The 19,930-nt window shown below is 40.4% G+C and overlaps 1 protein-coding gene across 1 annotated transcript; it reads right to left on the reverse strand.

Annotated features, from left to right (window-relative positions):
* Positions 1-17,341: 17,341 nt before the first annotated feature.
* Positions 17,342-17,991, reverse strand: LOC126875705 (uncharacterized). Its single transcript, XM_050638595.1, has 2 exons — positions 17,934-17,991; positions 17,342-17,690 (listed from the first exon to the last, which is right to left on the reverse strand). The coding sequence occupies exons 1-2, from the start codon at positions 17,975-17,977 to the stop codon at positions 17,342-17,344; spliced, it is 393 nt and encodes a 130-aa protein (XP_050494552.1). The 5' UTR covers positions 17,978-17,991.
* Positions 17,992-19,930: the final 1,939 nt, after the last annotated feature.

Below are 19,930 nucleotides of genomic sequence, written 5' to 3' on the forward strand. Positions count from 1 at the left end.
TTGAAAGTTTGAAGTCCATTGATATTTTCTCTATATCATTTTTATTATCACGACGTAGTACCTGAAGTTTTGACCGATCTAATGATTTTTATTCTTAGAAATATCCTGAATGAACGGGGAATTAAGAAATGTGTAATGAAGGATATAAATAATGGAAATTAATTATGGTGGAGGAATCAACGAAGAAAAGTTATTTTGCTAATTATTATACGAATGAATATTCAAAATGTCGCTCAACGACTACTAAACTATTTAATTAACACTAACCTCACCACCCCTAGTCAAATGACTGGTTTAAATATCTAATTTAAAATTGTACATTTATCGTTTTATCTTTTGTTCATTTAGCTTTACGTGAATTTTTATATTCTCCGATTAATTGATTTCTCAACTTTTAAAACCAGTTATTTGACCGGGCCTGGTGAGATTAGTGTCAAAAGCCAGCCTGAAATTTTCTTTAATTTCTGATCTTCGGTTGATTTTCAGTATTTTGCCTTCACTTTTCACCAAAAATTAGATGTGACAAACGAAATGCAATGTAAGACCTGCTAACGTTTAGGTCATGTTGCTTCTAATTGCAACGGACTGTCGCAGCGTTAAATTCAAAGATGAATTACGATCCAGATGCAAGTATTTATCCAGATTTCTGTATCGAAGAAAGTAAGGATAACACAAATCAACCTTGTTGCGTTTCGTGTAAAAATTCTGATCATCCTGTTCATATCAAGATTACTCTCAACGCTTATTGTTAGTGCTAAAAAAGCGATGACAAAAGAGAATTTGGAATATTAACGAAGAGCGAAACAAATAAACAACAACAAGTAACAAGAAACAAGTAACTCAAAAATTACTTGCAGTAAAATTCCATCGAATAGTAAACTAGATAATTGTCCTAACCTCTGTATTCCCTTATTTCATCGCGATATATCTGATGGCTAAATATGAAAAGAGATTCCGCGAGTCGAAACGCGCCATAACTGACGCGACGATATTAGCGTATATAGCGATATTAGCGGTAGCGTTCGACTTTGCTGTCGTATTTCACCTTGTCATTATGAACAAACAGCACACTGAGGAACGTGTAATGAAAGATATTCACGCGTTGCGGGAAATGCATAAGCGATAATGAGCTTTGTAGAAATAATCAATTAATTAATATTCACTAAATACTAACACGCACGTGCACTTTCTGGGAACGCTTCACTATCCGCCGTAGATATTGCAGGTTCGGGCGGCCATGCGAGCAAGATTCGTTTCTTTAATTATAGCGGAGTTATTATAACACTCGCGATGACGTTATTTTGTGAAGCGGTAATACGCGTAATAAATTTACTATTAAGACGCGCACGTGTGTAGAACTGACACCATTTACGTGATGGGTAACGTTAGGACGCATGCGCTAGCGGGTCGCGACGAACATATGTGGTGGTTCGCCTCGTCGATGCGGCATCGTTTAAGAGTATGTACGGTCGGCTCGGTGTAAGTTCCTATTATGAAGGAATAAAGTCGGGTCGACATGATCTCCAGGGCTGAGCTGAAAGGGTTCATACAAGCCTTGGCGGGTGCAGCGCAGATGTTAAATGTTTCAGTCAAAAAATTTCAGTTGGATAAAGATAAGGATGAGGGGATTAGGGAGATAGGAAATTTGATTAAAGGCATCCTGTCTTCCTTGGAACAATGTGGAGAGCAGAAGGCTAGAAGGAGAAAGAGAAGAAGAGAGCCTATTGAGATAGAAAGAAGGGTAGAGAGGACAGAAAGAATGAAAGAAGCGATGATGACTAAAGGCGGATAGCCTAAAAGGAAAGTGGTATCGCCGGCTGAAACAATGAGAGTAGTGGAACTTAAGAGGCCCCGAAGAGGAGAGGCCACATACGCCGAGGCGTGTGGGAGGAAAATCAGGAAGGTAAGGAGTGAACAGGATTATAGTGAGGATTTTGAAGGTTGGATGAGGATAGAAAGAAGGAAAAGGGAGAGGAGGGCTCCCTTAGATCAAGCTATCCCTATGGTGCGTCCGGGTAACAACCGGCAGGTTGTTATCGAAGAGAGAGGCGTACCAAGGAATAGGAGATGGAAGGAAGCCATTCTAGATAAAGTTGAAGAAGGCTGTGAATGGCTTCAAGTTTATAGGAAAATAATGGCAGCTAGGAGCACCTTGGAAGGACCTATGGGGGTGCGTAAAACGAGAGCCGGCCATATATTCATTGAATTCGACAGGTCGGTGGCGGTGAACGAGGTGGCGGTCAAGTTAAGAGCCGCTCTGAGTGACAATACGGAGGTGGCTGCTCTCGCCAACAGAGCAACCTTACAGACCAGGAATATCGATCCCTTTACCAGCAAGGAGAAGGTCGACGCTTCCGATTACGCCATAGGAGCGGTACTTCAACAGCGCGTCAACGATACTTGGCAGCCCCTAGGTTTCATGACGAAATCGCTATCCCCCGCGCAACGAAAGTAGAACGCATACGATCGAGAATTACTCGCGATGTACACCGCGGTGAAACGATTCAGGCACGCTGTCGAAGGGAGAGATTTCGCGATTTATACTGATCACAAACCCCTACGCGTACGTATACGCGTATATAAACGTATACGCGTTTGATCAAAATCCCGATAAGTGTTCGCCGAGACAGTTTGGACACTTAGACTACGTAGGACAATTTACGACCGATATCCGACACATTAAAGGGGTAGACAATAACGTAGCCGATACTCTACCACGAATAGAAGCGATCGGGAAATCCGTCCATCATCAAACGTTAGCCGCAGCGCAAGAAGACGATACCGAGCTACGCGAAATCACTGAGTCCGGCTCTAGCGCGCTGCAATTGACAAAAATACGATTTCCCGATCAGGATGTCGGAATTTATTGCGATCTCACGAACGAAACCTCGCGACCGTACGTACCGGAACCGTTAAGTCGCGCCGTATTTCAGTCGTTACATAGACTTTCCCATCCGGGAATACGCGCTACGCAAAAATTGGTGACAACACGTTTCGTCTGGCCGTCCATTAATAAAGATTGTCGAACTTGGACGCGACAGTGTATACCATGTCAACGTTGCAAAGTCACCAGGCACGTATCATAGCATGTCGGAACGTTCAAAACGTTAGAAGGCCGGTTCCAACACATACACTAGACATTATCGTCATGCCATATTCACAAGGTTATCGATATTGTCCAAAGTGTATCGATCGTTTCTCGCGTTGGCCCGAAGCCACTCCCATCGTCGATATGGAAGCGCCAACCGTTGCTTCGGCTCTCCTTTCCACTTGGATAGCTCGGATGGTAGAGCGCCTACACAGACAATTGAAAGCGGCGATAAAGTGTCTCGACACGAGCAACTGGATCGACATTTTACCCATTATATTATTAAGCATTCGAACCGCGATAAAAGAGGACTTAAACACAACGGCAGCCGAAATGATTTACGGCACCGGCATACGATTGCCGGCGAAATTTTTCATAGCAACCGAGCAGCAGGCCAACTCGGAGTACGCGAACCGGCTTAAAGAAGGGATGGGGAAGGTCAGGCCGCATCCGGTCACGCATCATGGCGAAAAGAAAATTTTCGTTTTCTTAGAATTAGAAACCGTATGTTTTCTTATGTCATGACGCGATAGGGGGCCCTTTCCAGCCGCCGTATGACGGAACGTTTGAAGTCATAAAAAGAGGCGAAAAAATTACACCGCCGAAATTAATAATCGCGACGTAACGGTTTCCACAGACCGTCTAAAACCGGCGTTTGTAGTATAAGGAAAAATCGCCGTATCTCTTGACATACTAATTCCGGTAGATCAGGCGAACGCGAACGACGAAAACAGCGCAAGCAGCGATCGAATCGCGGAAGAAAACTCCAGGAATAGGTATGTTGCGCGGTCCGGACGTAGGGTCCGCTTTACCGATCAGTTCCCGGCAGGTTTCGGTTAGACGTCGTAAATTGTCGGATCGAGTGTATCGATAATTAAAAAAAAAGAAGAAAATAACGATGACAAATAGAAACTCTGTAAATATTTCAAAAGTTTAACTTAATAAAAACGTTATCACTGGTAGGGGGTGATGTAGCGGCACATGAGTCAGAACACAATTTAAATGATGTTGTTGTTTTGCCTCGGAGTATCAAGACCGTTAGGTTCCAAGTAATGTAAGAACAAATAATATCCGGGCAAAACAATGTCGCCGCTTCGTGCAACCGTCAAACGTAGAAGAATTCGATTTTCCGGTTCTCTCCCGATCAGCATAAATAAACGGACGCAACCGAAAAGAATTTAATTATCTAGAGTTATCAACCAGTTATCTATCGAATATTTATTAGCGATCTTACTTTGCGACTTATACACTGTACGGGCGTCTTAGCGATTATGGTTTGCATACATATTTATTCAATTATTTTAAATATATTCGACAATTTCAACAACGAGCAATCTCGTCTAATACATTTCACGATCAAACATTGTCTACAAAAGTCATCTACAACAATATTTCTGAAGTGCGATCGACAATACACATAAAAGAAATGCCAAAAGCAAGAAGGAATCGTAGAGGTAGAGGCTATACCAGCAGGAAACGTGCAAAACGTTGACTAAACGTTTCCCGAAATTAGAAGAGAAGAAGAAAAAATTAGAAAAAATTAGGAATACCTTAAAATTAGGAAACCACAGAACAAACAGAAATTAGTTTTATCCATCGAACTCACCTATACCCGAACGCGATCTAGGGCTGCATTGCCAATAGTTTAGGAAAGCGATAATTATTCTCGTTTTATAAACTACATAGAGAGTTAAGACCAGAATTTTGATAATAAATATATAAGTAAATAAAATCGAATAAATTACCAGTTACGAGACATTGAAATTATTTATTTATTCCTAGAAAACTTTAATCCTTCCCGCGCAAGTACTCTCCTACCCACAGCAGCTAAGCTGAAACGTGGAGTTTATTTACCAGTCGTATTAATACAATAGTTAATGCTACTCCTACAGTCATATCAACGAATTAGAATATCAAGAATATGACAGTTTGAAAATTAAAAATAGCGTTGCACTTTAGAAAGGCGCGACAAGTTTTCAATCTATTCCATTCAGTCGTTAGCCTTGGTTCGAAAATAACGAACGAGAGTCGAACTAATTGAAATAGTTTAACGACTATTTCTTGTGGCAGCAACTACAGTTTTGATTCAAGCGTCAATTTGAGGAAGCTAGGGCCCGAAATCGAGAATAATAAGTAACGGTTACGAATACCGAAGATCAAAACCGGATCGTAACAGTAAATAATGATTAGGAAAGATAACGAATAAATGGAACTTGTTAATAATAATAATAATAACAAGAATAAGTTTCCTTAAATATCATAAAATGCATTTACCTTAAATTTCTGGCAACGAAAATTCTTGAATTTGATACAAAATGATAGCCAATAAAATGAATGAAACAAAAGCTTTGAAAAACAACTAATATTAACAGGAATGGGAATAAGGGAAGGATTGCATATACAAGGATGCGTAAGAGTGCACTTAGAAAAATCAAAATAATTGAAAATATAATTAGAACGCGGGAAGAAGATATCGCCCGAAAATTGTATATTATTTATGTAGTATCGGGAAGAAGGGCCCAAGAAACGTCGAGCTAACTACAGACAATGTCGCGAGAGCCGAGGCGCTGTCGGCTCCATCGATGTATTACCGGGTCCTTCAGGTAAATAGGTAAATAGTCGAAAGGACCTACGTGACCCTGGCTACGAGCGTCTGTAGAACACGTGTGCGGTGGGCCCAGCAATAGACAATAGAATGCGGCAACGGGCAGAGCGTTAGTCGAAAAGCAGCGTGCGAGTCGAAAAGCAGCGTGCGAGTCGAAAAGCAGCGTGCGAGTCGAAAAGCAGCGTGCGAGTCGAAAAGCAGAGGTTGCGAGTGGCGTTGCCGAGAGAGTGTGGATTGCGCTGTTTTCTGTGCGTTTGGCGTGAATAGTTCAGGTTGAACAACAATCGTCTTTTTCTGTCTGATTAACATCTCTATTGTCCACTCTTTGTAAACACATTATATCACGATATTACATTTATTTAGTAAAAATGTTATTTATTTCTATTACATATGTCTATGGAAGATTCAGAGGCCAATTAGCGTAAATCCTACTTTCTCTGAAAAGGACTTACGTAGCTCCAAAAATAATTTATTCTTAAAAATTTTAATTAATAAATCAATTAACTCGCTACTTTCATGCATATATAGTAGATTACGGTATTAACCACGAAATTACTAAGCACAATTATTCCGAGCATAAGCACAAACAATGAGAATCATTTCGAAGTCGTGACAAGTCTAAGCATTATCGTTTGTTATGTAAAAAATAATTGCACACTGCTTAACTGAATTAAGCAAAAAAAGATGAAAATACACGTATTTCCAGGAAATTGCCCTTTTTCTGCTAGTGAATTCCAATATTTATCTAATGAGCAAAATTTATTCGATTGCGATAATGGCGAACGAGACGAAAATTTAAAAAAGAAAACTGTCACAAGAAAACTCTGCTGGATGATTTTCCATTTTATAAGATTAACGGTTCATCGATCAATGTTTTCCAAAACTCATTGTACAGGAGTACTTTTATGTTTTTTCTTTGTTATAATCATTTTTAAACTTCATGATTCATGGCATACTTAAACTTTGGAGTTGAAAGCTATATTTTACAAAAGGATTAAATAGAGAATTACTTCCTTTACAGATTTACAAAAAATTTTGTACGATGATCCGGACTATGCCAATATTTCCGTTTGGCACTGTATTAGCATAAGCGAACAGCCTAACTTCCAGTCGGCTTGACAAAAATCGAACGACTAGCGCAAACAACTAGCGATCGCTTATTTTTCATAGCTCGGAATATAGTTATGAACATTAAGACGAAATTGTTACCGGAGAAAATACAAAAGTTATGTAGTTCAATACGACAAGATTTCTACAGGTTTTCTACATGTTATGTATATAGAAACGAAAAATGTAATAAAAATGAAAAGCCACCTAAAATAAGAAGGTTAAATATATTTGTGTTCACTTACCTTTATATGAAGAATAGTTTCCTGTCCGGTTACTGCATTACCCTATCTATTATTGAACAAATTTTTAGGTTACAATTATTTACACAAAGCTACTACGCGTGCGAATGTCTTTTTATTTTATAAACCTTTATGTATAAAAACTCTATCCACGTTAAATCAATCTCTTTTTATAGAAACTTAATATAGAAAGTTAATTTTCTAGATAGAAAAATTAAAACTTTCGGTAAATTCATGTACAACGCGCACTCTACTGCGTACCGGATACGAATGACGAGTGAACGTTATCGAATTCTACGGCGACCGCTTAGATAGTGACGAGGACGGATTAATATTGCTCAGTAATTGGTTAAGCTTTGAGCCTATGGGCGATATCTGTACGCGATTACTGCGCAAGGACCATTTCATGACATGCTCCACCTCTCCCCCTCCTTCGCCCGCCGCTCACTCAGCCCCACAAGAAGTAAAAATAGGCCACCGATCTGTCCTGTTTTGCGACCAAATTTTCAGGACGGAAAAAGAAAGAAAAGACAATATCGTGTAAAAGTACGGTTTTTAAACGGCTTAAATTAAATTACAAACTGTAATGTTAAAAATGTAAACCCAACACAAAATATGGTATGGCTACGTCGTACCGTCGCGTAACGGCACTTTTACCAGAACCACTTTCAAACAGTTCTGCCCGAGCAGCCGAGCTAAACGGGCGTGTGCAACAGTGCTCCGGAGAAAGTGCGGCAAGTGGGGAAGAGAAAACTACGAACGGCTACGCCTATAGCCAAACGGCGGAAACCCGTGTCCTATATCAAGAAGCCTTAAAATAGCAGCCTGGAACTCTAACGGCCTACAACAAAGGGCCCTAGAAACTAAAACATTCCTGTCCAGCAGTAACACCGATATACTACTCGTCTCAGAAACACACCTCACAATAAAAAGCTACATAAAAATACCGCACTACACCATATACGACACCAAGCATCCCTCAGGGAAAGTACACGGAGGGACGGCAGTAGTAATAAAAAACGACATTAAACATCACCTACACAGCAAGGTCAGTAAGGAACATATACAAGCAACCACCGTTACCGTACAGACTAACAGCAACCAACTGCAGTTGTCAGCAGTATACGTACCGCCGCGACACAAAATCATAACGCAAATGTGGGAAGACTACTTCCGACACTTAGGTGACAAGTATATTGCAGCGGGAGACTATAACTCAAAGCACACGCTATGGGGATCAAGAATCACCACACCTCGAGGCAGAACCCTGGAAAAATACATCAGAAATAATAACCTCAATATATTATCCACAGGAAGACCGACATACTGGCCGACAGACCTGAGCAAAATACCTGACCTGCTAGACTTTGCAGTTACAAAGGGACTAAACGCAAATAAACTAAGCATAGCATCCAGCCTCGAGCTTAGCTCCGAACATACGCCCATAATAATTTCATACAGAAACAAACCAATACTTTACAGCAGCACAGAGAAGCTATGCAATAAAACCACCAAATGGCAAATATTCAAAGAAATAATAGAGAGCAAAATCAGCTGCAACATCCCACTGAAAACACCTGAACACATCGATCAAGCAGTAACAACACTCACAGAAACTATCCAAGAAGCAGCAAGGGCAACCACTATACCTGAAACAACCAACAGACAAACAAAAACAGTTCCACTAGACATCCTCGAAAAAATTAGAGAAAAAAGAAAAGCGAAAGCAAAATGGCAAAAACACAGAACAAAAGAAAACAAAAAACACCTAAACAAACTCACAAAATAAATAAAGAACAAAATAAAAGAGCACAACAACAACGAGTTCACAAAGTTCATCGAGTCACTATCTGCTCACGAAAACAACAATTACTCCCTATGGAAAGTCACCAAAAAATAAAGAAGACAACAAAAATGGTACCAACAATCAGAAGAGCAGACAACACATGGGCAAGAAGCAACGAAGAGCAAGCTGAAGAATTTTCCAACCACCTAGGCAACACATTCACCCCACACATCATCAACAATAGCAACCACAATAGTCATATGGACGCGGATGCGCTAACTACTAGTACACCAACTGACAATCACCATACCCAAAGCAACAGCACAAGAAATCAGAAACATAATTGAGAAAACAAAAAACAATAAAGCACCAGGAATCGACCTAATTAACGGCAAAATCTTGAAAAACCTTCCGCCAAAAGCGATAAGACAAACCACAATAATAGTAAACGCAATACTAAGAATACAATACTTTCCAAAAGCTTGGAAACTGGCAAAAATCATAATGATACCCAAACCAGGCAAGGACCCACACGAAACCATGTCCTACAGACCAATCTCACTACTTCCGGTGTTCTCTAAGATAGTAGAGAAAATAATCTACGACCGGATAAAACCAATAATAGAGAAGAACCATCTAATACCGGATCACCAATTCGGATTCAGAAACAAACACTCCATAATAAAACAAACGCAAAGACTCGTCAATGAAATCCTACAGGCGCTGGAAACAAAACAATACTGCACGGCACTCTTTATGGACATCGAAAAAGCATTCGATAAAATAAACCACACTAGCCTACTACAATCAATCAGGAAACAGTTCTCGGGGCAGATATATCAACTAATCAAATCATACCTAAGCAGCAGAAGCTTCATAGTAAAAATCAAAAAGACACACTCGGAAGCTAAAGAAATCAAGGCAGGAGTTCCGCAAGGAAGCGTATACACGGCCAACATACCAACAACTAACAATAGCAAAATACTGACATTCGCGGATGACACAGCTGTACTAGTCAGGCACACTAACCCTGCAACAGCAGTTACATTACTACAAGAACATATCACAAAAATAGAAAAGTGGCTTCAAGCGAAACAAATCAAAGCAAACCCCGATAAATGCAAACATATTACATTCACACTGCGAAAACAGAAACCACCAAACATTGAACTAAACGGCACACACAGAATACAAACAAGGCAAGTCAAATACCTAGGACTCCACTTACATACACGACTCACATGGAAACAGCATATTACAGCAACAATAGACAAAATACAGATGGCAAGGAGACAAATGTACTGGCTAACAAGTCGAAAATCCAAACTAAGCATAGAAAACAAACTAAAAATATATAAAATGGTCATAAAACCAATCTGGACGTACGGAATAACACTATGGGGAACAGCAGCAATGAGCCATATAATCAAAATAGAGGCATCGCAATCTAAAATACTCAGAACAATAGTAAACGCGCCATGGTACGTTAGAAACGAGGACATTCGGAAAGACCTGGGAATATCAACGGTCAAGGAGGAGATCAACAAAAGTGCAAGAAGGTACGGAGAAAGAATAGCAACGCACCTAAACCGGCTGGCAGCGGAAACGGTCGACACATCAAGCATAAAAAGAAGATTAAAAAGGAAACACCCAACCGATCTCGCAGAGGACATAACCCAACAAACACGATGGTAGTACCCCGCTGGGGGTAGCCACCCACATGTTATATTAGTATACAGCTATAACATTTTACCAAATGTCCTACTGGACAAATTGTAAAATCCAAATAAATAAATAAAAAAGAAACTTCCAAATAGAAATTCGTTGTTTATTGTGAATACACATATGTAATTTATATTTTTCTTAGGCAATAAACATTATATATATGTAAATTCTATAGAATTTAGAATATCAACCGACGGTTTGACTTTCACTGTGTTTACTGGGAGTCGGTCGAACGATATGAATAGAGGAGGACGGGGACTTGGGATAGAAAATAAAACAGGACTTGGAGAAGCGAAGATTGAACAAAGAAAAAAGCAAGTTAAGAGCCAGAAGGAGAAAGAGAAGATTTAGACAATCGATTGTTGAGTTTTCACAAATCGATCGCCTGATTTCCGAAAATATTACAACATTCCATATATATGTCGGAGATGAAAGAACACCGGAGCCTTTGGAATTTTGGATAATCCCGCAACATTGTAACCTAGAGTCTACTATAGCTGTAATTGAACAATTGTAGTTATTCAATCCGATTGTAATTGTTCGAGAGTTGTGATAATGAGCTTGGGCTCGAGGCGACAGTCAGTCGCCGAACGTAGCCGCGGTCACGGGATGAACGCTTTGTCTAACAAAGGCATGGAATAATTCTGTAGCTCTCCTTAAAAAGGAAATAGTTGTAACACTCGTCAGTAAACATTCCAACGGTCTCTGTCCCGTAGCTCGCCACACGCAGACCCTATTCTTCGAGTAAGATGATTGCCAGATGTCGATGCGTCTCCGCAGTACATGTTCAGCTAGCTCGAGGGCCCGTTATAAATCTTAAGATTTAATCAACTAAAGTCCTTCAAACAGGCAAACAGTCTTTGTCCCAACTACGGGAAAATAGGGGAGACCTATTTTTCAACGAGCGGCGTCTCCCACTAGCAACTTTCCCTCGAGGATGGCTAACATATTTTTCTAACCACCGATATGGAGATTGACCAATTAGCAGCAACGCCAATTTCCCTTACTTTCTGAACGAAGGCTTTTCTCGACGAATCCGATGATCTCGTGTCCTTAGACACACCCCATTATAGTTTTCCTCTGTGGCATCATCGGGACGGGAAGGTCATTCCCGTTCGCGATCTCATCGATGAAAAAGAGTAACCCCTTACGACCGGTGAATATTACGCGTCCGACTTAGATTTTGTGAGTACGTTCATCTATCATCCCGTCGACCGCGGATTCGTTATTGAACCTAGGATGATTGTCATTAGTTTCTCGAGTATCTAATTACCACGGTTACTTGTCCGGTTCTATGATAATTGTATTTGCACTAGCCAATGTCTTCTCTATTGCATAATGACGACGTGTAATCCAAACGAAGATTCGTTTCACGCCCCTAACCCTAATTGTAATGTAAACCCGACATATATATATGTCGGAGATGAAACGAAAACCAGAGCCTTCCCTTTGCAATTTTGGGAAAATCTTCTAATGCTTTAGCCTAGATTTTATCATAGCTGTAATTAAGCAATTGTTGTCATTTGTAATTGTTCGATATTTGTGATAGCGAAAGTGGGTTCGAGGTAACAACTGGTCGCCGAACGTAGCCACGGTCACGGGATAAACGTTTTGCCTGACGAAGGTGTGGATCGGTTGTATTGTTCTCCCTAGAAATCACATAGAATTGTACTTTAAAGATGTCGATATAATGGGACACACGTATTAGGAATCAATCTCCAAACAGAAACTGCCTAGTAACGGCGTTTGGATCTTTCTCGATGTTTCGAAAGAGTATACAACAAACTTTTGACAGAAATTGCCTAGCAACAACGATTGGAACCTTCTCGATGTCTCCAGCGAGCATATAACAAACAAATGCATTCGTATAGCGAAAAAGATTTTCATCAGATATACATTCGTGTGATCGCCTTGGAAAGTGATACATCGAGCAATTTACCGAGTGTCTCAGCAATCGTATTTTTGTGTTTAAAAATTATTCTACGCATAGAAAAGAGTTGTCCCGTTGACCGTGGATTCGTTTGAACCCAGGAACATTGTTAATAGTGTTAATTAAATTCATTATTCGTAAAACCTATAAATTGTTAATCTCAATATTCGTTAAATTTATTATTAGTAAAACATATTATTCGTTACTCTTATTATTCGTTAAACTTATTATTCTTTAATCTAATCGTTAGTTAAACTTATCGTTTGTTAATCTTATCATTCATTAAACTCAATATTCATAATATTTTGTAAAATCTTGTATGTTCGCGTAAATATAATCTCTGTTGTGTAAAACGATGACCAATTCAATCGAAGAATCGTTGTTACGCCGGGCGACTCTCTGCCTGGCCCAGGTCACACACCGCGGGTCAGACGGACACCAGATGTCCGCTCTACCGTACGGCGTACCCTCAATAGCCTTAAGCACCCGTCATATACTCGAGTCACTTGCCTGCTAAGGTCCTTCGGACCCAACAAATGTCTTTTCTAAATCAGTTTCCAAAGACTATTGTTTACTACGGCTTGACACGGGAAAGTTAGCTTTTCTCACGTACGATGCTTCCTACCAGCAACTTTCTATCGAGGGCGGTTAAGGCCCTTCCTAGTCCTCCAACCTTCGTTTGTCCAATCCGAGGCAATGTATACTGGCCTCACCTCCTGACCTAAAATGTCATGAACAAATCCGATGATCCCGTGCGCTAGACACACCCATCACTAGCTTTCCTCCGACACAGCATCGTCACTCAACTTCGCTTCTTCTACATCGTTGGAAAAGTCAACTACTAAGTAGTAACGCTAATGCCTATCGGGGCAGTCTAAGCATAACACGAGAGTCGGTCTCGGTATTGTCGAGCATACATTTCCTCTGCTAAATATCTTATAGTGCTACGTCCACTAATACATTAAATCCAATTATAAGAGCCCTGCTCTAACGTACATATCTATCTTATCTTCGTGCGATAAGTGATTATCTCTCTATCTATGCTCATCAGTGTAATCTAAGTGTTGGAAATATATAATTAATTATTCTGTGAATCATAGTGTTATACAAACTCAATCACCCCTATTATCTCAACGGAAATCAGGGGATCGATCAAGTCGTGGTGTCGATTGTTATAATCGTAACGGGAATTTACGACTCCCGTTGACGTCTCTCCTAGCGACTACGTCTCCCCGCGATTGGTCGAACAAACAATCGTTACGCTCCTTAAATTCTAATTTTAACCCGATTAAATTTCGGGTTTACATTAGAATTACAGTTAGGAGCGTGACACGAATCTTCATTTGGATTACACATTGTCGTTATGCAATAGAGAAGACATTGACTGGTGCAAATGTGATTACCATAGAACCGGACATGTAACCGTGGTAATTAGATACTCGAGAGACTAATGACAATGATCCTAGGTTCAATAACGAATCCGCGGACAACGGGACGGTAGTCGTACGCACTCGCAAAAATCTAAGTCGGATTCTGCGTTAATATTCGCTGACCGTAAGGAGTTAATCCTTTTTGTCGATGAGACCGCAAGAGAGAATGACTTCCCGCCCCGGTGATACCCCATAGGAAAACAAAGACGGGGTGTGTCTAAGGACACGAGATCATCGGATTCGTCGGGGACATCCTACGTTCGGAATGTAAGAGAAATTGACATTGCTGCTAATTGGCCAATCTCCATATCGGTAGTTAGAAAAGGATGCTAGCTGCCCTTGAGGGAGGGTTGCTAGTGGGAGACGTCGTTCGTGGAAAAATAGGTCTCTCCTGTCTTCCCGTAACTGGGACAAAGACTGTGTATCTGTTGAAGAATTTTAGGTAACTAGATATTAGTGTTTATGACGGTCCTCGGGCTAGCCGATCACGTACTGTGGAGACGCGTCGACATCTGGTAAACATCCTGCCCGGAGAATAGGATCTGCGTGTGGCAAGCTACGGGACAGAAACCGTTGGAATGTTTACTGCCAAGTGCCGCTACGAATCTTTCTTTTAAGGAGAGCTATAGGATTACTCAATGCCTTTGTTAAATGGAGAGTTCGTCCCGTTGACCGCGGCCACGTTCGCCGACTAATTGTCGAATTGAGCCCAAGCTCATTGTCACAAGACTTAAACAAATACAATTGGTTAGAATGACGGCAAATCGTTTAGTTACAACTGTAGATTTTAATTACAATGTTTCTATGGATTTTCCCGAGGTTTCAGAGGGAAGGCACCGGTGTCATCTTATCTCCGACAAGTATAATTTTATAACGTATTACGTTAGATAGAATAACGTAATAACGTATTACGTTATATAGTATAACGTTATAACGATTTACATTATATAGAGTAACGTTATAACACATGACGTTCAGCAGAATAACGTTACGACGTATTACGATATATAGAATAACGTAATAACGTATTACGTTATATGGTATAACGTTATAACGTATTACGTTATATGGTATAACATTATACCGTATTACGTTATATACTGTAACGTTATAACGTATGACGTTACATAGAATAACGTTATAACGTATTACGTTACATGGTATAACGTTATAACGTATTACGTTATATAGTAAAACGTTATACCGTATTACGTTATATAGTGTAACGTTATAACGGATGACGTTACATAGAATAACGTTCTAACGTTTTACATTGTATAGTATAACGTTATAACGTATTACGTAATATACTATAACGTTATATGCTTTAACTTTATGACGTATTACGTTTTATAGTATAAAGTTATAACGTATTACGTTATATAGTAAAACTTTATAACGTATTACGTTTTATAGTATAAAGTTATAACGTATTACGTTATATGGTATAACGTTATACCGTATTACGTTATATAGTGTAACGTTATAACGGATGACGTTACATAGAATAACGTTATAAGGTATTACGTTACATGGTATAACGTTATAACGTATTAAGTTATATAGTATAACGTTATAACGTATTACGTTATATGGTATAACGTTATACCGTATTACGTTATATAGTGTAACGTTATAACGGATGACGTTACATAGAATAACGTTATAACGTATTACGTTATATGGTATAACGTTATAACGTATTGCGTTTTATAGTATAACGTTATAACATATTACGTTATATGGTATAACGTTATACCGTATTACGTTATATAGTGTAACGTTATAACGGATGACGTTACATAGAATAACGTTCTAACGTTTTACATTGTATAGTATAACGTTATAACGTATTACGTAATATACTACAACGTTATATGCTTTAACTTTATGACGTATTACGTTTTATAGTATAAAGTTATAACGTATTACGTTATATAGTAAAACTTTATAACGTATTACGTTTTATAGTATAAAGTTATAACGTATTACGTTATATGATATAACGTTATAACGTATTACATTATATAGTGTAACGTTATAACGTATGGCGTTACATAGTATAACGTTATAACGTATTACGTTATATAGTATAACGTACTAGCGTATTACATTATATAGCGTGACGTTATAACGTATGACGTTACATAGAATAACGCTATAACGTACTACGTTATATGGCATAACGTTATAACGTATTACGTTATATAGTATAACGTTATATGGTATAACGTTATAACATATTACGTTTTATAGTGTAAAGTTATAACCCATTACGTTATATACTATAACGTTATAACGTATTACGTTATATGGTATAACGTTATAACGTATTACGTTTTAAAGTTTAAAGGTATAACGTATTACATTATATAGTATAACGTTATATGGAATAACGTTATAACATATTACGTTTTATAGTGTAAAGTTGTAACGTATTACGTTATACAGTATAACGTTATACCGTACTACGTTATATAGCATAACGTTATAATGTATTACTTTATATAGTATAACTTTATAACGTATGACGTTACTTAGAATAACGTTATAACGTATTACGTCATATGGTATAACGTTATAACGTATTGTATTTTATAGAATAACGTTATAACGTATTACATTATATGGTATAACGTTATAACGTATTACGTTATATAGTATAACGTTATGACGTATTAATTTATATGGTATAACGTTGTAACGTATTGCGTTATATGGTATAACGTTGTAACGTATTACGTGTTATAGAATAACGTTATAACGGTTTAACGTTATATAGTATAACGTTATACCGTATTACATTATATAGTGTAACGTTATATCGTATGACGTTCCACAGAATAACGTTATAACGTATTACGACATATGGTATAACTTTATAACTCATTACGTCTAAGAGAATACCGGATTACATTATATAGTGTAACGTTATAACGTATGACGTTCCACAGAATAACGTTATAACGTATTACGATATATGGTATAACGTTATAACGTATTACGTTATATAGTATAACGTGATAACGTATTCCGTTATATAGTATAACGTTATAACGTGTTACGTTAGGTAGTATAACGTTATAACGTATTACGGTATATAGAATAACGTAATGACGTATTACGTTATATAGTATAACGTTATAACGTATTCCGTTATATAGTATAACGTTATAACGAATTACGTTAGGTAGTGTAGCATTATAACGTATTACGTTATATAGTATAACTTTATAACGTATTACGTTTTATAGTATAAAGCTATAACGTATTACGTTATATAGTATAACGTAATAACGTATTACGTTATATAGCATAACTTTATGACGTATTACGTTAGATAGAATAACGTAATAACGTATTATGTTTTATGGTATGACGTTATAACGTATTACGTTATATGGTATAACGTTATAACGTATTACGTTTTATAGAATAACGTTATAACGTATTACGTTGGGTAGTTTGGACGAAAAACTTACATCCGGCGGAAGCGGTGCCGCACCGGAAACGATCTCTCTCACGCTGCTGAAATCGTAATTTGGCACCATTGGATGCTTCGCAAGACCAACTAAAACTGGAGGGACCAATGGTATATGCGTAATTCTGTATTTTTCTACGGAACTGAGTAACGTTTCTAACTCGAAATTTCCCATTATGTACACAGCTGCACCGCAACTTATTGCCGTATTCATCATTCCGAACGCATAACCGTGAAATAATGGCAAGAAAACTAGTATTCGGTCTCCACGTCGAATATCCATTGATCCTGGGGCACTTCGATTATGAACAAAATGCAATTGAATCGAATATTTATAATTTCAACTAGAATGATAAGAGTTAAGATGCACAACAATAGAGAAAATATTATATAGTTGACTTGAATAAGGAATGGTTTGTTAATCATATAAAACGAATAATATATATTTAAATTTGGCATAAATAAAAAATAAATTTCGAAATATATGTGTGGTCTGAGATCAACCGGATACATTGTGTATATTAATTTAATATATTTACCTTAGAGTTTGGATGAAAAGTAACAAATTTCGATGAGACAACATTACTCTAAGACTATTGAGGGAGGATATGCAGACATCTGGGTGCCATCCTATCCGTGGTGTGTGGCCTGGTCTCTGATGTGAATTGACGTTACACTCCCGAGGGAGCAGGAGGGTGGGGAGTGGAGAGTGGTAGAGGCGAGGAAGAAGAGACGGAAGAACAAAAATCAGAGGAAGACAGCCGTCGCCGTTGGAGGAGAGACAGCGAGGAAAGGGGCGAACGTGGCACCGCCGACGAGGATACGCCAGCAGCAATCCCAGCCCAGGACGACAGGCGCGGCGAAAGCGAGCGCCGCCGCAACAAGCAGAGGACCGTCGCAGGCACCCAAGGCGGTCACGCTCCCTCGCGCACCGCGAACATCCGCGGTGACTCTGACGCTGAACGAGGGAGCATGGATGTCGTACGCCGACGTCCTCGAGGCAGCCGGAGGTCCCGCTCTCGGAGCTCGGCGTGGAGCAGGTGGGGATGAAGAAGGCGATGACGGGCGCCATCATCATCAGATTCCCTGGAGACAGGAACAGGGAAAAGGCGACGCTGCTGGCGACGCTGCTGGCGACGCGTCTGGCCGAGGCGCTAGACGCAACTGCGGTGAGAGTCGCCACGCCTACCTGGATGGCGGAGCTTCGAGATACCGGGATAGACATCTCGGTCAAGAAGGAGGAGCTGCGGAAAGCACTGGCCTCGGCGGCAGGATGCGGCTGCGCGGAGGTTCAGGTCGGCGAGAACGGCGGCAGAGGTGGCCTAGGGTCTGCCTGGATCAAGTGCCCGGTGGCAGGAGCCCGGAAAGTATCCCAGGCAGGGAAAATAGCCCTGGGCTGGTCAACCGCGAGGATTCGAGCCATCCCGAAGCGGCCCCTGCAGTGCTTCAGGTGCTGGAGGTGGGGCACGTACGCGCAACATGCGTGTCCAGCAAGGATCGAGGGCACCTGTGTTACAGGTGCGGCGGAAGCGGACACCGCGCCAGAGGCTGTCCCGCCTCTGCTCCCAAGTGCTCCCTGTGCGAGTCGCTCGGGACGCCCGCCAATCACAGGATGGGCGGTGCGGAATGTCCCCCCCCCCCCCCCCCCCCCCGAAAGTCAAGAGGAGGAGATCAATCCGCGAGCCAGCAGCTGCGGAAAGGACACCAGGGAGAACCGCCAAAGCAGCAGCGGCAGATGGTCGGGAGGAGGCCATAGAGGTGACCGAGTAGTTCAAGCGCCTCCTCCAATGCAATCTCTGTAGGTCGAGAAGGGCGCAAGATCTGCTCTTCCAGACCATACGGGAGTGGAGTAATGGTGGTAGCGGTATACGACTCCCCCAACATCGACCTGGCTGCGTACAGGGACTTCCTGGAACGGGTCGGCGAGTGCGTCGGGAGATGCCTCCCCCGCAAGGTACTCGTCCTCTGGGACTTCAATGCCCACTCGATGCAATGGGGAAATCCCAGGACCAACTCTCGGGGACGGACGCTTACCGATTGGGCAGCGGGTCTCGGGCTCCTGCTGGCAAACAGGGGCTCGGCGAGCACCTGCGTGGCGTGGAGAGGATTGTATTCGCCGTAGAGTTTATACTAGCGGGTAAGAATTGTTATTGAGTATTACTGGATGTGATGTAGCACTCGCATTGCGCGACAACGTGAGATACAAGAAATACGCGATTTTCTTTAATATCGAGACGCGCACGTGGATAGATTTGACGCCATTATTGTAATGGTAGTGGCAGGACGTACGCGTGGTGCCGAACGATGCGCAGGCGAGGTGGTTTGTCGCGTCGATGTGTGGCGTCGCCACCTTACGGGCAGCACACTAGGGTATGTACGGCCGGCTCGACTTAAGTTCCTATTACGAAGAAATAAAGTCGGGTCGACCAGAGTTCTAGTTATATATCGTTTATTTTATTTATTTTATTTATTTCGCCACTCGAGTCAAACTTCCTTGGTGAATAAATAAGAATAAATAAGTATGACGGGTGCTGCG

The sequence above is a fragment of the Bombus huntii genome, unplaced genomic scaffold (assembly GCF_024542735.1).
Source record: "Bombus huntii isolate Logan2020A unplaced genomic scaffold, iyBomHunt1.1 ctg00000052.1, whole genome shotgun sequence".
In the NCBI taxonomy this organism is placed as follows: Eukaryota; Metazoa; Arthropoda; class Insecta; order Hymenoptera; family Apidae; genus Bombus; species Bombus huntii.

Excerpts from the sequence above, each read along its gene's own strand:
- LOC126875705 (XM_050638595.1), bottom strand. The coding sequence starts at position 17,977 with ATGTTGTCTCATCGAAATTTGTTACTTTTCATCCAAACTCTAAG. Across the intron at positions 17,691-17,933 it reads CTTTTCATCCAAACTCTAAG|TGCCCCAGGATCAATGGATA; the intron begins GTAAATATATTA and ends TCATAATCGAAG.